A 20,930-nucleotide genomic window follows, 5' to 3' on the forward strand; every position below is an offset into this window, starting at 1 on the left:
ACATGTGTGCAAATGAGTAAAATTTAACGCCAATTTGAGCAGGATTCCAGGCTTGTTAAGGTTGTCGTATGGAATCCGATAAGGGACATTGTCGCGTTGTTGCATTGGACATCGCGTTGTCGCCCTCTCAAAAACAAGCAAAATGAGGCGAAAAGTAACCAAAGCGCGACAAGACGACAAGGCGACAAGCTACATTTCGCCCGTTTGTCGCATTGTCGCGTGTCGCGTTTTAGTAAATGCTTAGTTTTTTCTTTACACATCTTAGATAGGGCGACAATGCGACAACGCGACATATTTTGACCTTGAAAAGTGTCGCTATGTAGCGTGTCGCACTTTGGAGGAACAGAGAAAATGTTATTCAAAACGCGACATCGCGACAATGCGACAAATGGGCGAAATGTCGCGTTGTCGCATAGCCGCATTGTCGCGCTTTCGTTATTTTCCGCCTCATTTTGCTTGTTTTTGAGAGGGCGACAACGCGACAATGCGACAATGCGACAACGCGACAATGTCCCTTCTCGGATTCCATAGTTATCAGTATGCAGAGGGAAGAGACTCGAAATGACAATGTTGAGGGATAGTGACATGGCGGTTTGAACACAATGCAAATTGGAAGTGAAATGGCGTGTAATATACATGATGGTTAAGTAGCAATGTGTGTCTGATATCCAGATGATTCAGCACTGTCCTGCAGCAACACAGCGGATTGTCAATAGAGAAAATAAGCGTGCAGGGTGGTTTAGTGGGCAGTGTGTTCGGTCCCCAATCCCAAGGTCAGGCTTCAGTTCTGTCTTACCGCACCATGTGTGAAACCCCATTCTGAATTTCTCTGTCGTGTCATGGCTGGGCCGTTAGTAAAAAGGAGCCTTAAACGTCATTTACTCGTTGGGGAAGTAAACACTCAATTAACTCCACAGACTTTATACGAAGTTAAAATGCCTTCTTGCACTACGATGTATTTAGTTAGAGCTTTAAGTAATAAAAGCGCGATACCTGTATAAGCACGCACTACAAAACTTCTATTTCTGGGCCGTGCATGAGTGTGGCAACTGTTCGTTGAAGTGTGGATAATTGTAGAAGTCGGTTATATCTGTGCGTGTGAGCAAACCCTCGTACCAATCTACTGGGGGGATCGGGTAGTCAAGGTAGCTGAATTAGTTGATGGATGTCATGCTATCCTCATTTTAACTAACCACCGTCCTATGGTTGGAATACTGTGCTAACCAACCAAGCAGCCAACCATGCGCACAACCAGCAAGCCAGTCAGCCAGTCAACAAACAAACAAAGAAACAAACAAACAAGGCAGACACAAATGTGTAGGTGTTTCTCGTGAGCACATTCCCATATCCTCGTTCAATACACACACTAAAGCAACCAAGCAGCTAGCCAACCAAACAAGCAAGCAAGCAAAAAGCCAACCAGCCAACCAAACGTGCAAACAACCAGCTAAACATGCAACGAAACAACCTATCTAACAGCCAGCTAAACAACCAAGCAGATAAGCAAACGACCAACCAACCAACCAATTAATCAACCAAACACACAAACAAAAATGTGTAGGTGTTTCTCCTGAGCAAATTCTCTATGCCCCTGCACATGCTTGAAATACACACTCTGAAGAAGTCACGTCGGCTTATCCAACCTCTTTTCCAATGAATTATGGCAGATTAAAACATGTCACATACACGTGGTAAACCATGTCGATATTTTTGACGCCATAATTCATATCAGCTCTCTTCACCTTTGTAGCAGGATAGTGTGTGTACACGGCCCTACTGTGGCTGTGCGGCTGGTATGACTGACAGCTTGTGGATATCAAGCGAGGTGCTCCAGGGGGCTGAGAACTCCCGCTTCATTATGTCACTACCCCACCTCCATGCATGGTGTTTCTGTTGATCTGCGTTTAGCTGTAGGAATAAGTGGTGTTCATTTCAGAGCGACATTGATGGTAGCTGTTTATTTCAATTCTCTGCTCTTACATATCATGTCAACAGACAGCTGACCAGGGAGATATTAGAACTCGGATATATTAACTGCCGACAGGTAGGTAACATAAATTAAGTATGTTTTAACGCCCGGGTGATGATTATGATTATACACTTTTCCTGTCGTATGTAGGAGTGACATTACCTCTGTGTACAAGAATGTCCATGTGGTTGGAAAAGAAGCAAATACAACAAAAACGCGGTTGTCACTGACGCCGAGGTGGATCATTATACAGGTGTAGGTTTCACCTGTGCGAATGAATTTCATCATGTATTTCTGCCACACACACCGACGTATCCCTCTGGTATATGGGTCTATATCGCTTTATATATATACTCATTACTTTCTCGCTAAATGCAACGGCCATGTTCTCTCTATATCCAACAAAATTACCTCTCCCAATCTGATTAATATTACGATTAACGGATCCTAGTGTTTCCTCAACAAGGCGTATGTGTGACTTCCTGATATGTGTGTCTCTGCAGTGCTTATCTCAAAATGGGCCCGAATCCTGCAGTAGCAAAGATATTTCCTCCATAAACATGTAAATCTCAGTAATGGAGGTGTTGTCTCCTGAAACATGAATCTCTGAATGATACATGTGTGTCTCCGATACACGTATCTCACAGTGAAGTCACCTCCAACAAAACCATACCCCAGTTATGCAGGTGTCTTCCGTTGGTTGATAGACTTGATTATGGCTATCTACGAATGTTTATCCTTCCTCTGACATGGCGCGATGCCTACTGATGTGTCAAGACAAACACAACGCTTTATGATATATAATCTAGGCTTTTATTTGACATACAAGTGTATCCCTCATACACAGGTATCTCTCAGTAAGAGTAATGATCCATGTCGATACGGGCATCCTCCAGTAGGATATGTGACTCAGTAACGTGATGGCATCTCTCCGATTCAGTTTCTCTCCGTGATACAGGTGTATCGCTCATATACAGGTACATAACAGTCAGATGCAGGTATAACTTAGTAACGTGTGAGAGTGTCTCCCTGATACAGAATAATATTTCTCCGTAATACATGTGTATCACTTACATACAGGTCTCCATCGGTTAGATACAGACATGTGTCAGTAATGTCTCAGAGTGTGTCTCTGATACAGCTTTCCCTCCGTAATCCATGTGTATCACTCGTGTACAGGTATCCTCCAGTCAGATACAGGTATGTCTCAGTAACGTGTGAGAGAGTCTCTCTGATACAGCTTTCTCTCCGTAACACAGGCGTATCACTGATTATCCTCCAGTCAGATACAGGTATGTCTCAGTAATGTGTGAGAGAGTCTCTCTGATACAGTTTTCTCTCCGTAACACAGGCGTATCACTTATTATCCTCCAGTCAGATACAGGTATGTCTCAGTAATGTGTGAGAGAGTCTCTCTGATACAGCTTTCTCTCCGTAACACAGGCGTATCACTGATTATCCTCCAGTCAGATACAGGTATGTCTCAGTAATGTGTGAGAGAGTCTCTCTGATACAGCTTTCTCTCCGTAACACAGGCGTATCACTGATTATCCTCCAGTCAGATACAGGTATGTCTCAGTAATGTGTGAGAGAGTCTCTCTGATACAGCTTTCTCTCCGTAACACAGGCGTATCACTGATTATCCTCCAGTCAGATACAGGTATGTCTCAGTAACGTGCGAGAGAGTCTCTCTGATACAGCTTTCTCTCCGTAACACAGGCGTATCACTGATTATCCTCCAGTCAGATACAGGTATGTCTCAGTAATGTGTGAGAGAGTCTCTCTGATACAGCTTTCTCTCCGTAACACAGGCGTATCACTGATTATCCTCCAGTCAGATACAGGTATGTCTCAGTAATGTGTGAGAGAGTCTCTCTGATACAGCTTTCTCTCCGTAACACAGGCGTATCACTGATTATCCTCCAGTCAGATACAGGTATGTCTCAGTAATGTGTGAGAGAGTCTCTCTGATACAGCTTTCTCTCCGTAACACAGGCGTATCACTGATTATCCTCCAGTCAGATACAGGTATGTCTCAGTAATGTGTGAGAGAGTCTCTCTGATACAGCTTTCTCTCCGTAACACAGGCGTATCACTGATTATCGTTCAGTCAGATACAGGTATGTCTCAGTAACGTGCGAGAGAGTCTCTCTGATACAGCTTTCTCTCCGTAACACAGGCGTATCACTGATTATCCTCCAGTCAGATACAGGTATGTCTCAGTAATGTGTGAGAGAGTCTCTCTGATACAGCTTTCTCTCCGTAACACAGGCGTATCACTGATTATCCTCCAGTCAGATACAGGTATGTCTCAGTAATGTGTGAGAGAGTCTCTCTGATACAGCTTTCTCTCCGTAACACATGCGTATCACTGATTATCCTCCAGTCAGATACAGGTATGTCTCAGTAATGTGTGAGAGAGTCTCTCTGATACAGCTTTCTCTCCGTAACACAGGCGTATCACTGATTATCCTCCAGTCAGATACAGATATGTCTGAGTAATGTGATAGTGTCACATATACAGCTATCAATTATTGAAATATAGGTAAGTCTCAGTAATATAGTTGTGGCTCCCCGATACAAGTGCTCTCTAAGGAATACAGATGTATGCATCACACAAGTATCTGTCAGTAAGATACAGATACGAGTTTGTCTCAGTAATGCAAGTGTGTTTTCCCGATAGAGGTGTTTTCCACGTAATGCAGGTTTACTTGTAAATGTCGATGTAATGTCTGAGTATCCCTCCATTAAAGACCGTCTCGATCATCTGTCGAGTATGCATGTAAATTCAACCCCACTTATGACATTGCTGTTGTGTCTGATATCCAAGTGGCTTGTTATGGTGTATATATAGCTTACATCTGCATACCAAACTTCTGGATAACCCCCCTGTCTGTTATGTGATAAAGTTCGTCCTCCATATTGCAAAGTAAATTTAGTTTATCAAGGGCCTGTTGGCAGTGTGTAAATTCTCACGCTGGACTTAGACTGTAGGTCCAAACACTTCGGTGCCTTGTTAACCTATTCTAACAAACCAACCACATTCATGAAGCTGCTGGTTTAGGAGAAGGGGCCATCTGTGGCTTGTGAAAGATGCGTTCCCTGCGGTTGCAGCGGTTGTGTGTATATATAGTGGTTACCTGCAGTACGTCGGGAGGTATTAGTGTACTTCCTGCAATCTCTGTTGTATATCAACACAGTTGATTATACAATATGGTACAACTCGTTTGTCTCATTAAAGTACACCTGTTTTTAATAGACCTACCCTACCAGAAATATACCTTAATTTCACACAGACACTTGCACTTGTCAGTAGTTCCATTCGTCTGTGGACCCGTAAAGGTCCAGACTAGCTATTCTCGAAACAGTCGTAGCCTTATGAACGTCTTAAGCCCATTCTTAACACATTGGCTACGATCAAAGTTACGAATTCATAGGGCTACGAAGATTTCGAGAATAAGGGCCCAGGCCTTCAGCAATCCATGCTTGCTATAAAAAGGCTACTATGCTTGTCGTAAGAGGGGACTAACGAAACCGGGTGGTCAGGCTCGCTGACTTGGTTGACACATATCATCGGTTCCCAGTTGCGCAGATAGATGTTCGTACTGTTGATCACTGGATTGCCTGGTCCAGACGCGATTGTTTACAGACCTGCGACATGCGGTTGTAATATTGCTGAATAGCGTAACTATAAACTCACTCGTTCTGTCTTTTCCTCTGATCTGCGTCCCATAACGTCCCAAAGATTCGAACTCCCGACAGTGTTGGAAGTTACCCTATTTACTGTGCCAAACACGAGGTCAGCAATAAACGTACATTTTGTTAACACTGGTGCCTAAATGGCAAAGTACTATGCCTTGACCCCACGGTAACATACCTTTCTGTGTCATTTGTTCAGAAATATCAAACATTCTATTCCTGAGTATAAGTATCTATAAGTAAACAATTGCATGGTGTGTTTTGCTTCAAGCTAAAGGTACAGTTTTGGTCTAATCTTTGCGTGTGTTTGCAAGCATGTCCCAATAGATGTCCTTGCTGTTATTACCTCTACAGGCATCATGTTTGACATGTTTCCTTTAAGGGTTTTTACAAGAATGTCCCCGTACTGAAACTTTTTGTAGACTAAGTCATTGACCCTGCCTGTATGCACACAACAACTGCATACCATCAACACGACCTACGAGGAAAGTGCATTTCACAATCGAGAGTCACATTTATAATGCCATCAGTATGCAGCATATTTACTTACACTCATAAGTACATTGATTTCTTGAAGGAGGAGTAGAGACATTGCATTTCTTGAAGAACTACGATATTTGGAAGTCTGAACTATAAAAACTGACGAGCGAAATGTAGTTATATGCACTATCTCTCAAGTAATGCTTTATTGCTTTATCGCAGAGATGCCCACCTAGGTCACACTACCTCGGTGCCGTATCCATATATATTTCAGTCTTTCATGCCCAGGATATATTCTCTCAGTATGATTCCCGGCAGGTATACGCCAGACACGTATGTGTCAATATGGAGTTTATTCATGCCCTTTGTCGTGCATGTTGTATAATCTAATATTACAACCCATTCGTGTCATTGATCAGTGATCAATATCCTATTATCAAGCATTCACTCTCTCTCTCTCTCTCTCTCACACACACACATACACACACACATATATATATGTGTGTGTGTGTGTGTGCGTGTGCGTGTGTGTGTTGTGTGTGCATGTTTTGAACGTTGAAAGCAACACACTTTACGCATGTGATAGATAGGATGCGATGTAGCATTTGTCCAAGACACTTTGAATTCTCCTCCATATTGTTGAACACGACAAAGTTTCGTGTTATGCACAATTGTTGCACAAACATATTCCTGTTTAGATCTGGTACGTGTCCCACCGTAATGTCACCCTCTGGCTTCAAGGCTAACATAATCAGCCATATCAACTGTTGTAGACATGTTTGTGTCAACATTCGATCAAAATCGTTAGTGGGAGATTGTGGAGATTGTGCATGTGTTTGTATTTTGAGTCCGGTCTGAGACCTGCTGTGACCCACCTCAACAAGGAACACTAAACTGACGTTATCAGTAGACCTGTAGCTCAAATCAACCATCATTGTGCAGTATGGAATCCGAGAAGGGACATTGCCTCGTCACGTCGTTAGCCCAAGCAAGAACAAGAATAGGGTGTGACTTAACTAACGATTTTTCAAAATGAGTTACAACTGAATAATGTCCCTTCTGGGATTCCATACTAAAGAACATCTTGGTGTTTGGGCTTTTGTTTGTTTGTTTTGTGGTCACGATCAGTATTGCATATACAATATACCTTTTCAGTAGAGTGAAATTAGTGTTTTTATTTATGGTATAAGTATATTTCAAACAGCTTTCAACATGAAAGCACAATAAACAATCTGTTTTTTATTAAACACATTCCACACATGTTTATCTACAAGCATATTTAAGATTGCGTTTTTTTTCTTATCTAAACTCATGCAGTAAGTTTATAGCTACACACACAGCACCCGAAATGTCTAAACGCGCGTGTGTACAACAGATTTACTTTGTAATCGGTATGTCCAATTCAAGTTTTATCTAAAGCTTTTTGTGACAGTAATTCAGTAAGAAATGAGGTCGTAATAGAGCAATCTGGTGACATGTGAACAATCTCATTATGTTTGTGTAAAGATGCAAAAGATGGTTTGTTAAATTACATTTACAAGTTGATGAAGGACGAAGGAGACAGGGAGACAAAATGATACTTTTTCTCTTTGTTATATATCCTTATATCGTGTCAAACAAGGTCGACCGTAGTACAACACAGTGAGTCAGTGAGTCAGTGAGTCAGTGCGATCCTAGTTTTACTAAGTCAACATGAATACCCGTTTCCTGTCGCTGTTAAACGTGAACTTACCTTTTTGCAATATCCAGTCATCTCATGGGCATCAAAATATATATATGCGTTTTTGTACAAATATATAATATATATAGAAACAATCTTGCATTTTAGTACATCTGAAAAAACATCCCTTCAGAAGCAAGGAATTCCTTGAAACTGGAACGCTTAGAAATGGTAATGACCCTAAGAATATAGTTGCAAGTGTTTCTGCAGTTGTGTATAATGACACTTATCGCGTATAATGATGGACACTTATCACGTATGATGGACACTTATCGCGTATAATGATGGACACTTATCTCAGGCTCTTGTTGACTTCAAACAGATAACTACTCTTGTTTCAATGTAGACAGTGTTCTACCAAATGAGCATACTTTTTACATTGCTGCGTTTAAGCAGAGTATACTTAAAAGTCATGGAGGCAATGACCTTCATTCTTGTAAAGGCAGCTAGTGTACCAAATAGTGGGTCTTTATGGGTTATGTTTGCTGCTTGACGCTGTCAGCAACGTTCAAAATCGGAGGCAGAATGTGACGTCATGCAGGTACTGCTGGAAAGTATAGCATGTCAGGATGTGATCCAGGAGGATTGGGTTGTGCGGCTAATTTTGTTATGATATGTTGTGCCGCATCTGCGCTAAGGTAGAACGTGTTGTATACTACAGAAATATGACATCATGCAGCTTCTGTACTGATGTTTAAACTGTCGTCTTGGAGTGATTCGAGACTATGACGTTCTGCAGCTATATATGTCCCCGTGACACCCAAGGGGTTAAGCTGTAAACCATAAACTGTCGCACAGTCATAAGATCCAGGAAAATTTCGTTGTATCGCTATATTTAGCTAGAATCTGCTGTGATGGTATGATCCGGGGATGTGGAATTCACGAAATATGGTCTAGAAATATGATGTCATGCAACTGACATTAGACCAACGGCATAAAGGTGGTGTTATACGCGATCCACAAAATACATATATGACACATTACTATATACCCACGTAAACCTAGAATGGTAATACAGGGATGCAGTACCGATCACGTGGTCAAAGTCCATGGTTCTTTGAACTCGTTGTTTTTCTGCTGCCATCTTCTCGGTCAATACAAAACATCCAAATGCACTATGTTCTGTGTATATACTCACATGGACCTGTTGCGGTAGTGTGAGTGAGAAATATTACAGGTATAACAGGGAGGTACGGGAGAACACCCGAGTTTGTTGGTGTATGGGATGGGTATAACGTGATTCAGGTCTAGGCATACTAATTGTAATGGTATGTACCAGGTATGATATGCCGTTATCAGTCCAATGTTCGTCACACCAGTGAGAACGACCGTCCATCGTCTGCCTGACATCTAGATCTATCCAGCTGGTGAGACTATTGTAGCGGGCTACAGGTTACACCGCAAGCACAGAGAAGACACAGGTATAGAACGGTGTTAGATATTATCCTCAGCTGTTGTGTGGGTGGTAGAGTGTTCACGGTGTGGCAAAGGAGACGGGGTACACAGTATTACACCCCCGTCACGGCTACTTTTGCACCTGTATCACCCACGAACGCTGAATCATGTTATGTCTGATTTATATCACACGTCATCCATACACTTCATTCTAAAACTTAAGGGACATATATATATTTGACGCCTCGCTGAAAGAATCTGTCAGATGCATGTTTATAGAACGACATCTGTAATTTTTGTTTATTACGTTTGCGATAACCTTTCATATTGACTCCCGTGGTATTAATCATGTCTCGAGCACCAGCAGTGACAGACTTGCAGATATAACACGATTCCTTGTTGTAAACAAATGACACACTGTAGGTGTATATGCAGGTCCTGAGGCACCGACTTAGGTAGATAGGTAAAATATTCATTAGATGGACAGGTACATGTAAACAGAAGGGAGGCCGTTGATTGACAGGTGAGTATGTCCGTGTATGTGTACATTAAAGTGGCGATGTAGGTACGATGTAGTCAGTTGTAGCAAATATATCCGACTTACAATTGCGAATCGATAACTATTGCTTTTGTAGATGTCTGCCCTTTTATAAATCGTTGCAACAGTTCCTGTACGTTGTTGTAAGTGGCAAAAGTGTGTATTAATTTGACAGGTTCATTTTCGTTGAATGTTCACAGATGTAAATAACATCGGCCTGTTGTGTGTCGAAATTTGTGAATTAGCTTGTATTAAAATTTCCCTTTACGTCATTAACCGTTGTGCCAGGACTTAATTCAAAGAATTTATATTAATTTCATATGTTACTTAGAATCCCATTTAAAACCTATGTATTTAGATTGGGACTTAGTTGTATTCTTTTTCAGGATAAGTGTATATGCAAATTTGAAGGACACGTGTAAAGGCAGATGCAGATACACACGTGGACAGACTGGTACACAGACACATTAAGTTAGACAGGCATTGTAAACATGATAACACCTATGTGTTCTTCTGCAATAGTGACCGCCCCCAACAGTAGTCTGCTGGACAAGGCACGGACATCACGCCCGGACCTCGGCTCAATGTAGATCTCTGTGCCAATCACAGAACCAAGAAGTAACGCGGAGCGTTGATGTCAGAATGGCTCCCGGGTGGGTGGGCGTGTGAAGAAACATGGCGGTAATGGGGAGCCGTAAGAAGAGCACAGTAGTACCGCCTTGTGAGTAGCTGCTCGAGTGGCGTGCGTGCGTGCGTGCGAGCGTGCGTCTAGTGAGAGAGAGAGACAGAAAGAGAGCGAGAGAGAGAAAGAGAGAGTAATTTCTAATTTATCCTTTGAATTTGGATACCAGTGATCACCGTATATTTTCACATGTTGATGGACCAATATCGTAGATAAATCTAAGTGTAGAATAATACCGTTTATCATCCGAAACTGTGTTCCACAGGAGATATGCTTGTGTGAGATCAGACGATATCTCCTAGGAGTAGATTTTGCACAGTGCCCCGACAATGCCATGACGTCATGAACTTGATGACGTCACAATTCTGTGACATCGTTGCACTGCAAATCTAATGGCAGTCTTGTGCGTAGAGATGTACATTTTTCATTGAAAACTAATGAAGAGTTTGGATGATAAACAGAATCTCACACTCGTGCCTACTGATATCAGTTATACCAACACTCGTTGATAAAGGTGTTGATATATTTGATATCAGTAGACACGTGGGTGAGATGTGTGTGAAACACTGATGAACCCTGTACACTGAAAAAAAAATCACATTTCGTGACCTAAAGATTAACCTAAAGATCTGTTTATTAGGTTACAGTCAACTGGGTGTCATCGCTGAGGACTCGGATGACGTCACACTAAGACGGAACCACTTCCGGTATGACGTCATCTCGGAAACCCCCGAACCTTCGGATCTGGTTCAGGTAGTGGAGACTGCCAACAGACTGAACTTGAGGACGCAGCGGGCGAGTATAACTGCCTGGAAGGCTCAGTACGGGGGCCCACCCCGGCTTCCGGAATTACACGAAGAGGCAGATGGCGGAGAAGATGCGAAGTTGACGACAGAGAGGAAGAGGAAGATCAACCAGGCTCTGGACTGGATCCGGACAGAACTGGTATAAACGCTGTATTATTGCTTGCTCATATACTAGTCATGAAAGGTTTCTGATATGAATGAGTTTAGTTTTACGCCGCACTCAGCAATATTCCAGCTATATGGCGGCGGTCTGTAAATAATCGAGTCTGGACCAGACAATCCAGTGATCAACAACATGAGCATCGATCTGCGCAATTAGGAACCGATGACATGTGTCAACCAAGTCAGGGAGCCTGACCACCCGATCCCGTTAGTCGCCTTACGACAAGCATAGTCGCCTTTTATGGCAAGCATGGGTTGCTGAAGGCCTATTCTACCACGGGACCTTCATGGGTGTTTCTAATATGAGGTTGTTGGTACCTGTGTTACTGCATCGGTGCCTTCCACCTGCGTTTAAACCTTTCTCGAATCAGTTAATAATAGTTTTGATCGATACAGGCAACTTCAGTTTCATCTGCAATGCCTCAGGTTGTTCCAAATGATTTTCTAGGTAAAGTGAGACGTCAGAAACACATATCCAGCAATGGTCGAGACGCAACTAGCGGTCGTCAGACTTGCTGACTTCGTTCTCTTATACACGTTACTTTATCTAACTGAATAGACGTATGCTCGGGGCGTCAATCACTGGATTTTCTGGACCATACTCGATTGTGCACAGACTTCCGTTTTGAACCTGAAAGATTATTCGGTAAACACAAACATAACAGCCTGACCACTACGGGCTGTGACATCGTAAACAAATGCTCGCATAGTGTTTACGCACATTCCCTCTTAGCTATGAACACAAATTGGGTGAAATGGAGCTGGGTAAGGGGAACCCCCACTTGAGGACACGATGGGGACTTGTGATTCCAAGGGTGTATTGCTGAAGGTAACCTACACAGGTTATGGGCCTGCAAGATAGGCATCTAACGCAAGCTTATCTAGTATCATTCCGTTCAATTTTGACGCTTCGGTGATTTCGTGCAATATTTGTTAGGTACCTATTTTGATAACTTGATACTATCAAACAGGTTAAGAAATACGTTCTTGGTTTCCACATACACATACATTCTATTTTCACATGTACTAGTCTATGTGTGACTAGGGCATAAATTTACTTTGCCTACATACGCATCTTATGTTTGTTATACAGATGAATAGTTTTCAAAGGATGGATAAACGGTTTCTACCACAGCGATAACGTTTTGGTTTTTATACTGGCAGTACTCAGCCATCGTCTCTGGGAAAAAATAGCTTCAACCTTTCTGGTTTGCACACACTTTCGGCAACCATGGAAGATATTTTGCCCACAAGGCAACAAACCTATAAGGGTACAGAAGTAAAAAGTACGCCATATATGCTTTCACTGGAACAGTTTGCCACGTGGTACTACGTTGACTTTAACGATAGTCCGAACTAACACCCCGTATACACAGTTTGAGCAACATTAGACTACCTATTGCATGAATTTCTCAAAGGCCCACCGACTCCACAGAGTTGTGCCCCTTGGTTGGAAACCCAGTCGCATTTATGACCAATCCCTGTTACTCCGAGACAAGCCTAATAAGTTTCGGAAGGGGCCAGTGGTGACAAATGTCAGAACCTTGAACAGTCCCCGGCCATCACACCAGTATTCCGAAGTTTCATCAAACTGCGCCATTAATATTATTCAAAGCGGCAGGTAACTCACAATGTCGTGAATATACATACAATCTTTCTTTCTGTATAGCTGGAATTACGACGCCAGGACCAGTCCCTCGCCAGACAGCTGCTCGGGATCCGTCGCGACATAGCCGATCTGCGTCTGTCCAGAAGCTGTGAGGAGCACGAGGATATGCTAGAAGATGCACAGATTGGGATGGAGGAGTTTCACGAACTGTCGCGAGTTTTAGACATACCATATGAGGGACCCACCTCACCAGGCCCCCTAAAACAGTTGGGTGTAACCAAAATGAACATCAGCATCCGCCGTTTCTCCACCTGCTGATTGTGCAAGACTATGGAAATCACTGCAGAGGACTGTTTTATGGCCAAGTTTGTACCTCATCCGTTTGCCATGTTGGTGAATCCCGTGTATGCAAACAGTGGCAGGGCCATTGTATTGTTAGATACTGTGATACTTTAACTGACATTACCGTGATGGCAAGATGACCAGGGAATATATGTAAACAATATCGTATCTAAGTCGGTATCTTCACTTACACAAGAGGATACTGTCATCGATAGCATGTCTTGCAGACAGGTGTGCCCGTATAGTTATATATACGTGTGACCAGCAAGTGACCGACTGCATTGGATTATGTGCATTCAGTGCAAGTGACCGAATGCCATGGATTGTGTTGATTTAGTACAAGCAACACACTGCAATTGGTTGTGTGCATTTCGTGCAAGTGTAAGACTGTTGATGGTCTGTTTATTAAAAGCAAGTCAAGAACACAGTCTTCTTTAATTGACATTTTAGAAGTTGGTATGAATACTGCTCTAAATTTAGGACAACCCTGTGACTAGTAAGCGGTGTTCACCTTGATCTTACAACCATCAGTTGTTATAGTGGTTTATGTAAAGCAGATAGGTATGTGACTCCCAGTTAAACGTTAGCCTTTCAAAGGGACACCAGGCCAACCGAGAAAATATTCCTTTCACAAAAGAGAAAATGATCATTGTCGCTTGTTTTCAGACAAAGTGCACGGCAATCTGCAAAATATAAGCTATTGAAACGAATGAATGGATATCCAGCATATATTTGTTTTCTTGGGTGTTTTAATCAGGTAATTTATTCTATTTTGGTACATACGGTTTAATGCATCCCACACAAAACTGCATGCGTCTCATCTGTGGATATTCACTGTAAACATCAGGAAAATTGCTACAGTGCTATAGGCTCACCTGGATTATATATTTCCTGGAAGAAAAGTCTTCTGTTAGTCAGAATACCACCACGTGTTCTAAAGGTATTAGTAGCTTTTATCATATTCACAAATGAATAACATACTGTGGAAATGGAAAGTAAATTGACAACTAGGATAATTCCTCAGAGGCTTCAGATATCACTGTTATGAAAGTTTGGACAGCAATTACAAAATATACTTTTGTATATACGTTTTAGACGTACGTTACCAGCCGAACACAGCCGTGAACAAGTTATAATGTACTTTCAGTAAGGTACACAGCCATGGACGCTTTCTGTGAGAGACACTATATGTTACTATACTTGGCACCAGTGATCAACCCGTAGATATACAGGGAGATATATTCTTTATCGAAATATACACCAACATGAACTACTGCAGGTACACTTTACAATAAGGAATACAACCATGGACAACATGGAGATGTTTGTCGTAGTGAACCCTAGTATGTCCTGGATTACGATACACTATGCAGTTTGGGTTACTTGCGTCAAACAGCTGAGGAGACAGTCTTCACTAAAGTTCACTAGCGTCGCCTTGCTGGAGATACACGTTGCAGTAAGGAACACTATTAGAATGTACATTTGCTCAGATTGACTAGCATGGCCTAGCTGGAGATACTGTTTACAGTAGTGACGGAGTGAGTGAGTTGGGTTTTACGCCGCTTTTCGCAATGTTCCAGCAATATCACGGCAGGGATCACCAGAAATGGACTGCACTAAATGCAACAATGTGGAAAATCGAATGGGTCAGATCTACTTTATTGTAACAGGCACTACCATCGACAAGCGTCCGGATGAGAACCATCATTGTTGGCACCAAATCTGTTTCTTCAAGCATTCTTCGTTGCTGTTCGGACTGGAAAGAAAGAGGAAAGGTATTGTTCAATACGTTTAACGGCAGCTTTAAGTACATATCGGTGTCAATAGTCAGATATTCAGTCCGCTTCCACTGAGCTGCGATAAACAGACATCTCAACACTGCCTCATCTGTGTCATGTCCAGGTTTCTTTCTCGGTGACAATTAGAAGGAAATTTCAACAAGGTTGGATGATAAGACGCCTTACTTCCTGTTTCCAGTAATTTCTTTCTACGGATATCAAATACTTATGTGTATATGTGTGTGTAGTATGTGTATTATAAGCCACAGCCAGGATCGGTTTATGGAGACACGCAATCCGTCAAGTCAGTGAGTCAAAACACCTAGTCCAAGTTACTGGCCCTAAGACAATAGATTTGTCCGATGAAGGGTAGACCCTGAATTGTCAAATCCAGATCAAAAACTGTCATAGTAAGACCTTGAATAGTCATAGTTAGATTATGAATACGAAAGTAGATGTGGAAACACATTATATGTATATGGTGTTATCAGTCAACAGTAAGCGTCTGTACTAAACGTGTTTAGCACGTGTTAATGAGTTGTAGATTCAGTCCCACTCGTTCTTACAGACGCTCATTCTTAGAGTTTAACACGTCACAATTTAATTCTGGACTCACAAAAGTCCAGAAACTCTCAGCACTGTGGCCACTCTCTCACAAGGGATTTCGCAAAATTAAACAGGCAGTTGTTATGTATATGTGCTAAGGATGAAAAAATGAAAAATATTTTTTTCGAAAACTCGAAATTTAAACTCGCTCGCCCATGGGCACGCCCATGGGCGAAAGTGTTTCATTTCATCCAGAATAAATGTTTTGGAGGTTGTAAATGATCGAAAAAATGTTAATAAGTATCATGACACAAATTTCAGCTTGTTGTGACTTGACTCTGCTAACTGACAGCGATTTTGAATAATCTCGCCCATGGGTGAAAAACATACTGGCCCATGGACGAGAATAATTAATTTTATTGAAACTTCATGGTTTTTCCAGGCTTTGCAGCTTTTCAATGAATGAACGTGTATTTATTAGTGTCGTGACACGAAATTAAGCTTATTTTGACTTAATTCATCTAATTAAGAGTGATTTTTCAAAACGCCTCGCCCATGGGCGAAAACCATTTGGCCCATGGGTGAGAATATTTACTTTTACTCAAAATACACCTTTTCCCATGTTTTGGAGGTTGTGAATGGATGAAAGTATGTTCATAAGTATCATGTCACAAAATTCAACTAATTTTGAATTAATTCCGTTAATTTAGAGCTATTTAACAAAATCTCACCCATGGGCGAAAAACATTTTGGCCCATGGGCGAGAATATTTCCTTTTACCCCAAACACATCTTTTCCAATATTTGGAGGATGTAAATGAATGAAAGTACATTTATGAGTATCATGACAGAAATTTCAACTCATTTTGACTTAATTCCTCTAAATGAGAGCAATTTTGAAAACTCTCGCCCATGTTAGAAAGACATTTTGGCCCATGGGCGAGAATATTTGCCTTCACTCAAAATACATCTTTTCCTGTGGTTTGGAGGTGTAAATGAATGAGGATATATATATATATGAGTATCATGGCACAAAAGCCAACTCATTATGACTTAATTCGGCTAATTGAGACCGACTTTCAAAAACATCTCGCCCATGGGCGAAAAACATGGGGCCCATGAGCGAGAATATTTCCTTTTCACTCCAAATACATCTTTTCTAATGTTTTGGAGGATGTAAATGTATGAAAGTGTCATTGTGAGTATCATGACACAAAATTCAACTGATTTTGACTTAATTTTGCGAGTTCAGGAAGATTTTAAAAAATATGCCAGAATAATCACTTTTACTCAAAATACATCTTTTCCTGTGTTTTGGATTTTGTAAATGAATGAGGATATATTTGTAAGTATCATGGCACAAAATTCAACTCATTTGGACTTAATGCTGCTAATTTGTAACAAGTACAAGAATCTGGATTTCCACTTAAATTTTCATAGTTTTTTTTTGTCTTGGGGGTTGTAAATTTATGAATGAAAGTGTGTTTATAAGTATCACACCAAAAAAAATGAAATCATTCCGGTCTAAATTCGACTAATCTCTCTCGTGGACGAAAATATTTTCGCTTGCTCGTTTTCTATATTTTGCAAACATAAGGTTTAAAAATAGATGAAATTCTAATGAAAATTCAGTTTAATTTCGTGAGTTTAGTTTTATGTCGCACTCAGCAATATCCCAGCAATATGGCGGCGGTTTGTAGATAATCGAGTTTGGATCAGACAATCCAGTGATCAACTGCATGAGCATCGACCTGCACAATTGGGAACTGATGACATGTGTCGGCAAAAGTCAGCGAGCCTGACCACCCGATCCCGTTAGTCACCTCTTACGACAAGCATAGTCGCCTTTTGTGGCAAGCATGGGTTGCTGAAGCCCTCTTCTACTCCAGATCTTCACGGGTCCCGAACACAGAGCTTTACTTCCAGCAACATATACAATACACTTAGAATACTAAGCCTTGAAATTCTTTTGAATTTAGGTATTCTATAAATATAACAAAATTCAACCTATATCTATGACGTTATTTGTGAAAGCCCTAATCAAGAGTGACCAAACTCCAGTGACTATGCTGGGACACATTAATAAACGGTGCTGTGAGATCTTTAAACTGTATTGAAATATGTCTTGCCAATTCCACTGACATTCGCCAAATGTACCTACCTAGTAGTTTTAAGTGTACCTACCCAGTTTAGCATGTTTCGTTTTAATAGTGTGGTCTCCATTTTTAGTAATTCCCATTTGCCCGTCCCGGCTTTTCTTCGTCCGAGGTTTTATGGGGTATTCTCCTATTTGTCAGACCAGAAATTATCTACAACAGGGGTAGGTCACTCGCTTGTTTTCTTTACCATTTGTACTAATTAGTATGCGCCTCCTCATGCTCCAATGCACACAGTGACCTGATTCGTCTCCATCGCAACTTAGGCTGCGTTTAACAGTACTTCAGCCAGTTTACTGTATCAGTCGAAATCTTACAATGAATGAATGAATGAATGAATGAATGAATGAATGAATGAATGAAGAGCAAGAAGTATATGTGAATGAATGAAATAAAAATAAAAGAAAGAAGTACATATGTGAATGAATGAAAGAATAAATGATACACCACGGCCAGCCCTTCCAAAACATGCTAAAGAACGCAAAACTATCGTTAGATCACATGTGTTAACATCAGCTTGTTATTGTCTCCCTGGTCAGACGTAACAATTGTCAGACAGGTTAAAACAACAAACTATCTGGTTGACTGCACAGCTGCCTGTTGACGTAGTATACCCACATCACCTACTTTTCCTGCGTAACCTTCATCTACATCACCACCCTTAATATATTGAGCAGAGAGCACAGAAGGCCCTATAGCTGTAACCACTGAACCGTGGCGTCTCTCTGCTCCCAAGTTCCCAAGTGGGGGTGTCCTTTTCTACCTATTCCATTAATCTTTAAAACATCTAACAAGCTCAACGCATGCATTTGTTTACTCAAACGTGATGTTATACATATCATAAGAGTATTTTTATGTGTTATTCAGTTGATAAATGATTATTTCATGATACATATATGTACAATAGTTTGCTTCGATTCTGTAACTACCCACATTATGACATTGAGACCATTCTGATTTATCGAGTAAAATACGATTGTATAGTTTTGAGTTTCAATCTTGGCATATTTTAACGGTTTGCCACTTTTGCACTCTACCTTTTTAAAGGGGGCGTGCATATTTTGGTGGTTTTTAGTATTCCATCTATTCATTTGGATTTATTAATTTATTTGTTTTTGTTTTGTTTTGTTTTTTTACTGATAGTGGGCCTGTTAGTCTGCTTTGATAACTGTAAATTTATTCTGACGTTTGACGAGCGGAACATGAAGTGTTGTTATCAGGTATGTTATGTAATTATATTATTGGTATGGAGCGGCATTGATATGTATGTTTATGCTTGCCAATCCAGTCCCGATTACTTGAGGAGATTAGTTTAAACTATAGATTAACGTATCCATACTATTAATGTGTAATCATTATATCGGGCTATGAGGAATACGTAATGTAATTAAGATTGACTTTGCGTTTACTTTTCAATTTTTAAAATACATTTTCACTATTTTTGCTACACTCGAACAGATTTACTTTGGCTTTCGTGATTGTGGTTTCTAAGTATTTTAGAAATTATGTTGTTGAGACAACTGGAACTGTTGATCTGCAGTCTTTCAAAATTCTATATATTCTCCCTTTTTACCAGTTCTCAAAATGAACATATAGCTGTTTACACAAAGGTATCTTCCCGTAAAATAAGTAGAACGAAACGTGAAGCATAGCAGCTTTACTGAAGCAATAACTGATTGCCATAACTGAAGTTGTTAAAATGATCCTGAAAACAGTCATTTTCAACATTCACCTTGCAAGCAATTTTACCAAGAAACTAAATAACTCATTACTAATGGAAGGAGTGAACTGAAAGCCCATTTTATTAACTGAAGTCACTGATTGAACTCGCTAACATCGATTCACTTACATTCTGGTACACGTGTCTTATTTCGTTTCCTGAGGACACACATTTTACTTTTTTTTAAAGAAAATCCGTGTCTAATCCCATAAAACAACAGCGTTGTCACTACACAAAACGATTTTGACCCCGACCCAAAACAAAGGTTTAACTTACAGGACTACCTGTAAGATATCCCTTTCTTGATAACGAAATGCTGCTTACCTTATAAGAAGTTGTATATCCATAGAACTTTCGTATTTTTTTCCAAATGATCATGCCCTGAACAGAGATTACTTTGTCAGAGACTTCATGAGTGATTTTCAAGTTCTAATCCACACACTGATTTCCACTTTTTCATCATTTTGACTTTTATCTCAGTTTGTTGAGTATCTCAGCATAACTCGCAAAGACAATGGAAACTGAGCGGAACGATGACGCTTTCTGTTTCTTCCGCGTTCACTTACGTAATTTCCGCAAAGCGCCTACGACAATTTGCTCCGAAAAAGTCATGTCTCGTCCGCTGGTCTTGTTTATTGGAGTATAACAGCTGCCGCTTTCAAGTGTATTTTACTTGTCATATACAAAATTCATCCATGGATCACATTAGGTCATTAAGGGACACCAGCTTTGAAATGAACAGGTGTTCGTGAGTGTATATGGATGAAAAAGACTGATTGCGCAAGACGCGCAGCCAAATATCTCACATTCAAAGGAAATCTCGAATTGATTGTTTTATAAGGCGTCGAGCTGACAGTTTGGTTTTGGTGTTGTATATAAACCTCCTTTGCAAGAACTTTGTCAAGCATACCTGCTTTGTCCTTTTGCAAGACCTGCACATATTAGTCTTTGAAAGACATTGACATTTATGTGCAAGTGCTCTGGAAAACCTTGTCCGGCACGATATTTTAGTTATTGTGTGCATGCTGCATTTCAATTTTGGAAATGTGCTTAAAACATATTTTGATTCTCAAAGAATGTGGTTCGTTTAGCAAGCAAAATATTGCTTTGATTAACACTTCACCAGTACTATACAATATTACAGAATACACAAAACCGGATACACAAAACGGCATTGTGATTAAGGGTATATGGGGTTATAGGAGTCCCTTTTTATCCACCGAGACAAGTCCTACACGCCCTGGTGGGGTGTGGATTCGGGGAGGGGGTAACGGAGGAGATGGCCAAGACACACGTACTCCATACGCTATCATGGTCTTCCTTGCTGCT

The 20,930-nt window shown here is 40.8% G+C and overlaps 1 protein-coding gene across 2 annotated transcripts; it reads left to right on the plus strand.

Moving 5' to 3' along the window:
* The first annotated feature begins 1,595 nt into the window (after positions 1–1,595).
* Positions 1,596–13,825, plus strand: LOC137277584 (protein FAM167A-like). 2 transcript variants are annotated; one of them, XM_067809383.1, is made up of 4 exons: positions 1,596–2,044; positions 10,324–10,522; positions 11,124–11,428; positions 13,121–13,825. In XM_067809383.1, the coding sequence occupies exons 2-4, from the start codon at positions 10,477–10,479 to the stop codon at positions 13,376–13,378; spliced, it is 609 nt and encodes a 202-aa protein (XP_067665484.1). In that variant the 5' UTR covers positions 1,596–2,044; positions 10,324–10,476; the 3' UTR covers positions 13,379–13,825. The 2 variants fall into 2 exon arrangements, with proteins under 2 accessions (XP_067665484.1, XP_067665485.1); XM_067809384.1 differs by lacking the exon at positions 1,596–2,044 and adding an exon at positions 9,171–9,289.
* Positions 13,826–20,930: the final 7,105 nt, after the last annotated feature.

Source organism: Haliotis asinina, chromosome 3 (assembly GCF_037392515.1).
Source record: "Haliotis asinina isolate JCU_RB_2024 chromosome 3, JCU_Hal_asi_v2, whole genome shotgun sequence".
NCBI classification, from domain to species: Eukaryota; Metazoa; Mollusca; class Gastropoda; order Lepetellida; family Haliotidae; genus Haliotis; species Haliotis asinina.

What these genes read in the sequence shown, in the direction of transcription:
- LOC137277584 (XM_067809383.1), top strand. Translation starts at nt 10,477, where the DNA reads ATGGCGGTAATGGGGAGCCGTAAGAAGAGCACAGTAGTACCGCCTT. An exon ending in GAGCACAGTAGTACCGCCTT is followed by an intron (nt 10,523 to 11,123) that starts GTGAGTAGCTGC and finishes TCTGTTTATTAG; the next exon opens with GTTACAGTCAACTGGGTGTC. An exon ending in ACTGGATCCGGACAGAACTG is followed by an intron (nt 11,429 to 13,120) that starts GTATAAACGCTG and finishes CTTTCTGTATAG; the next exon opens with CTGGAATTACGACGCCAGGA.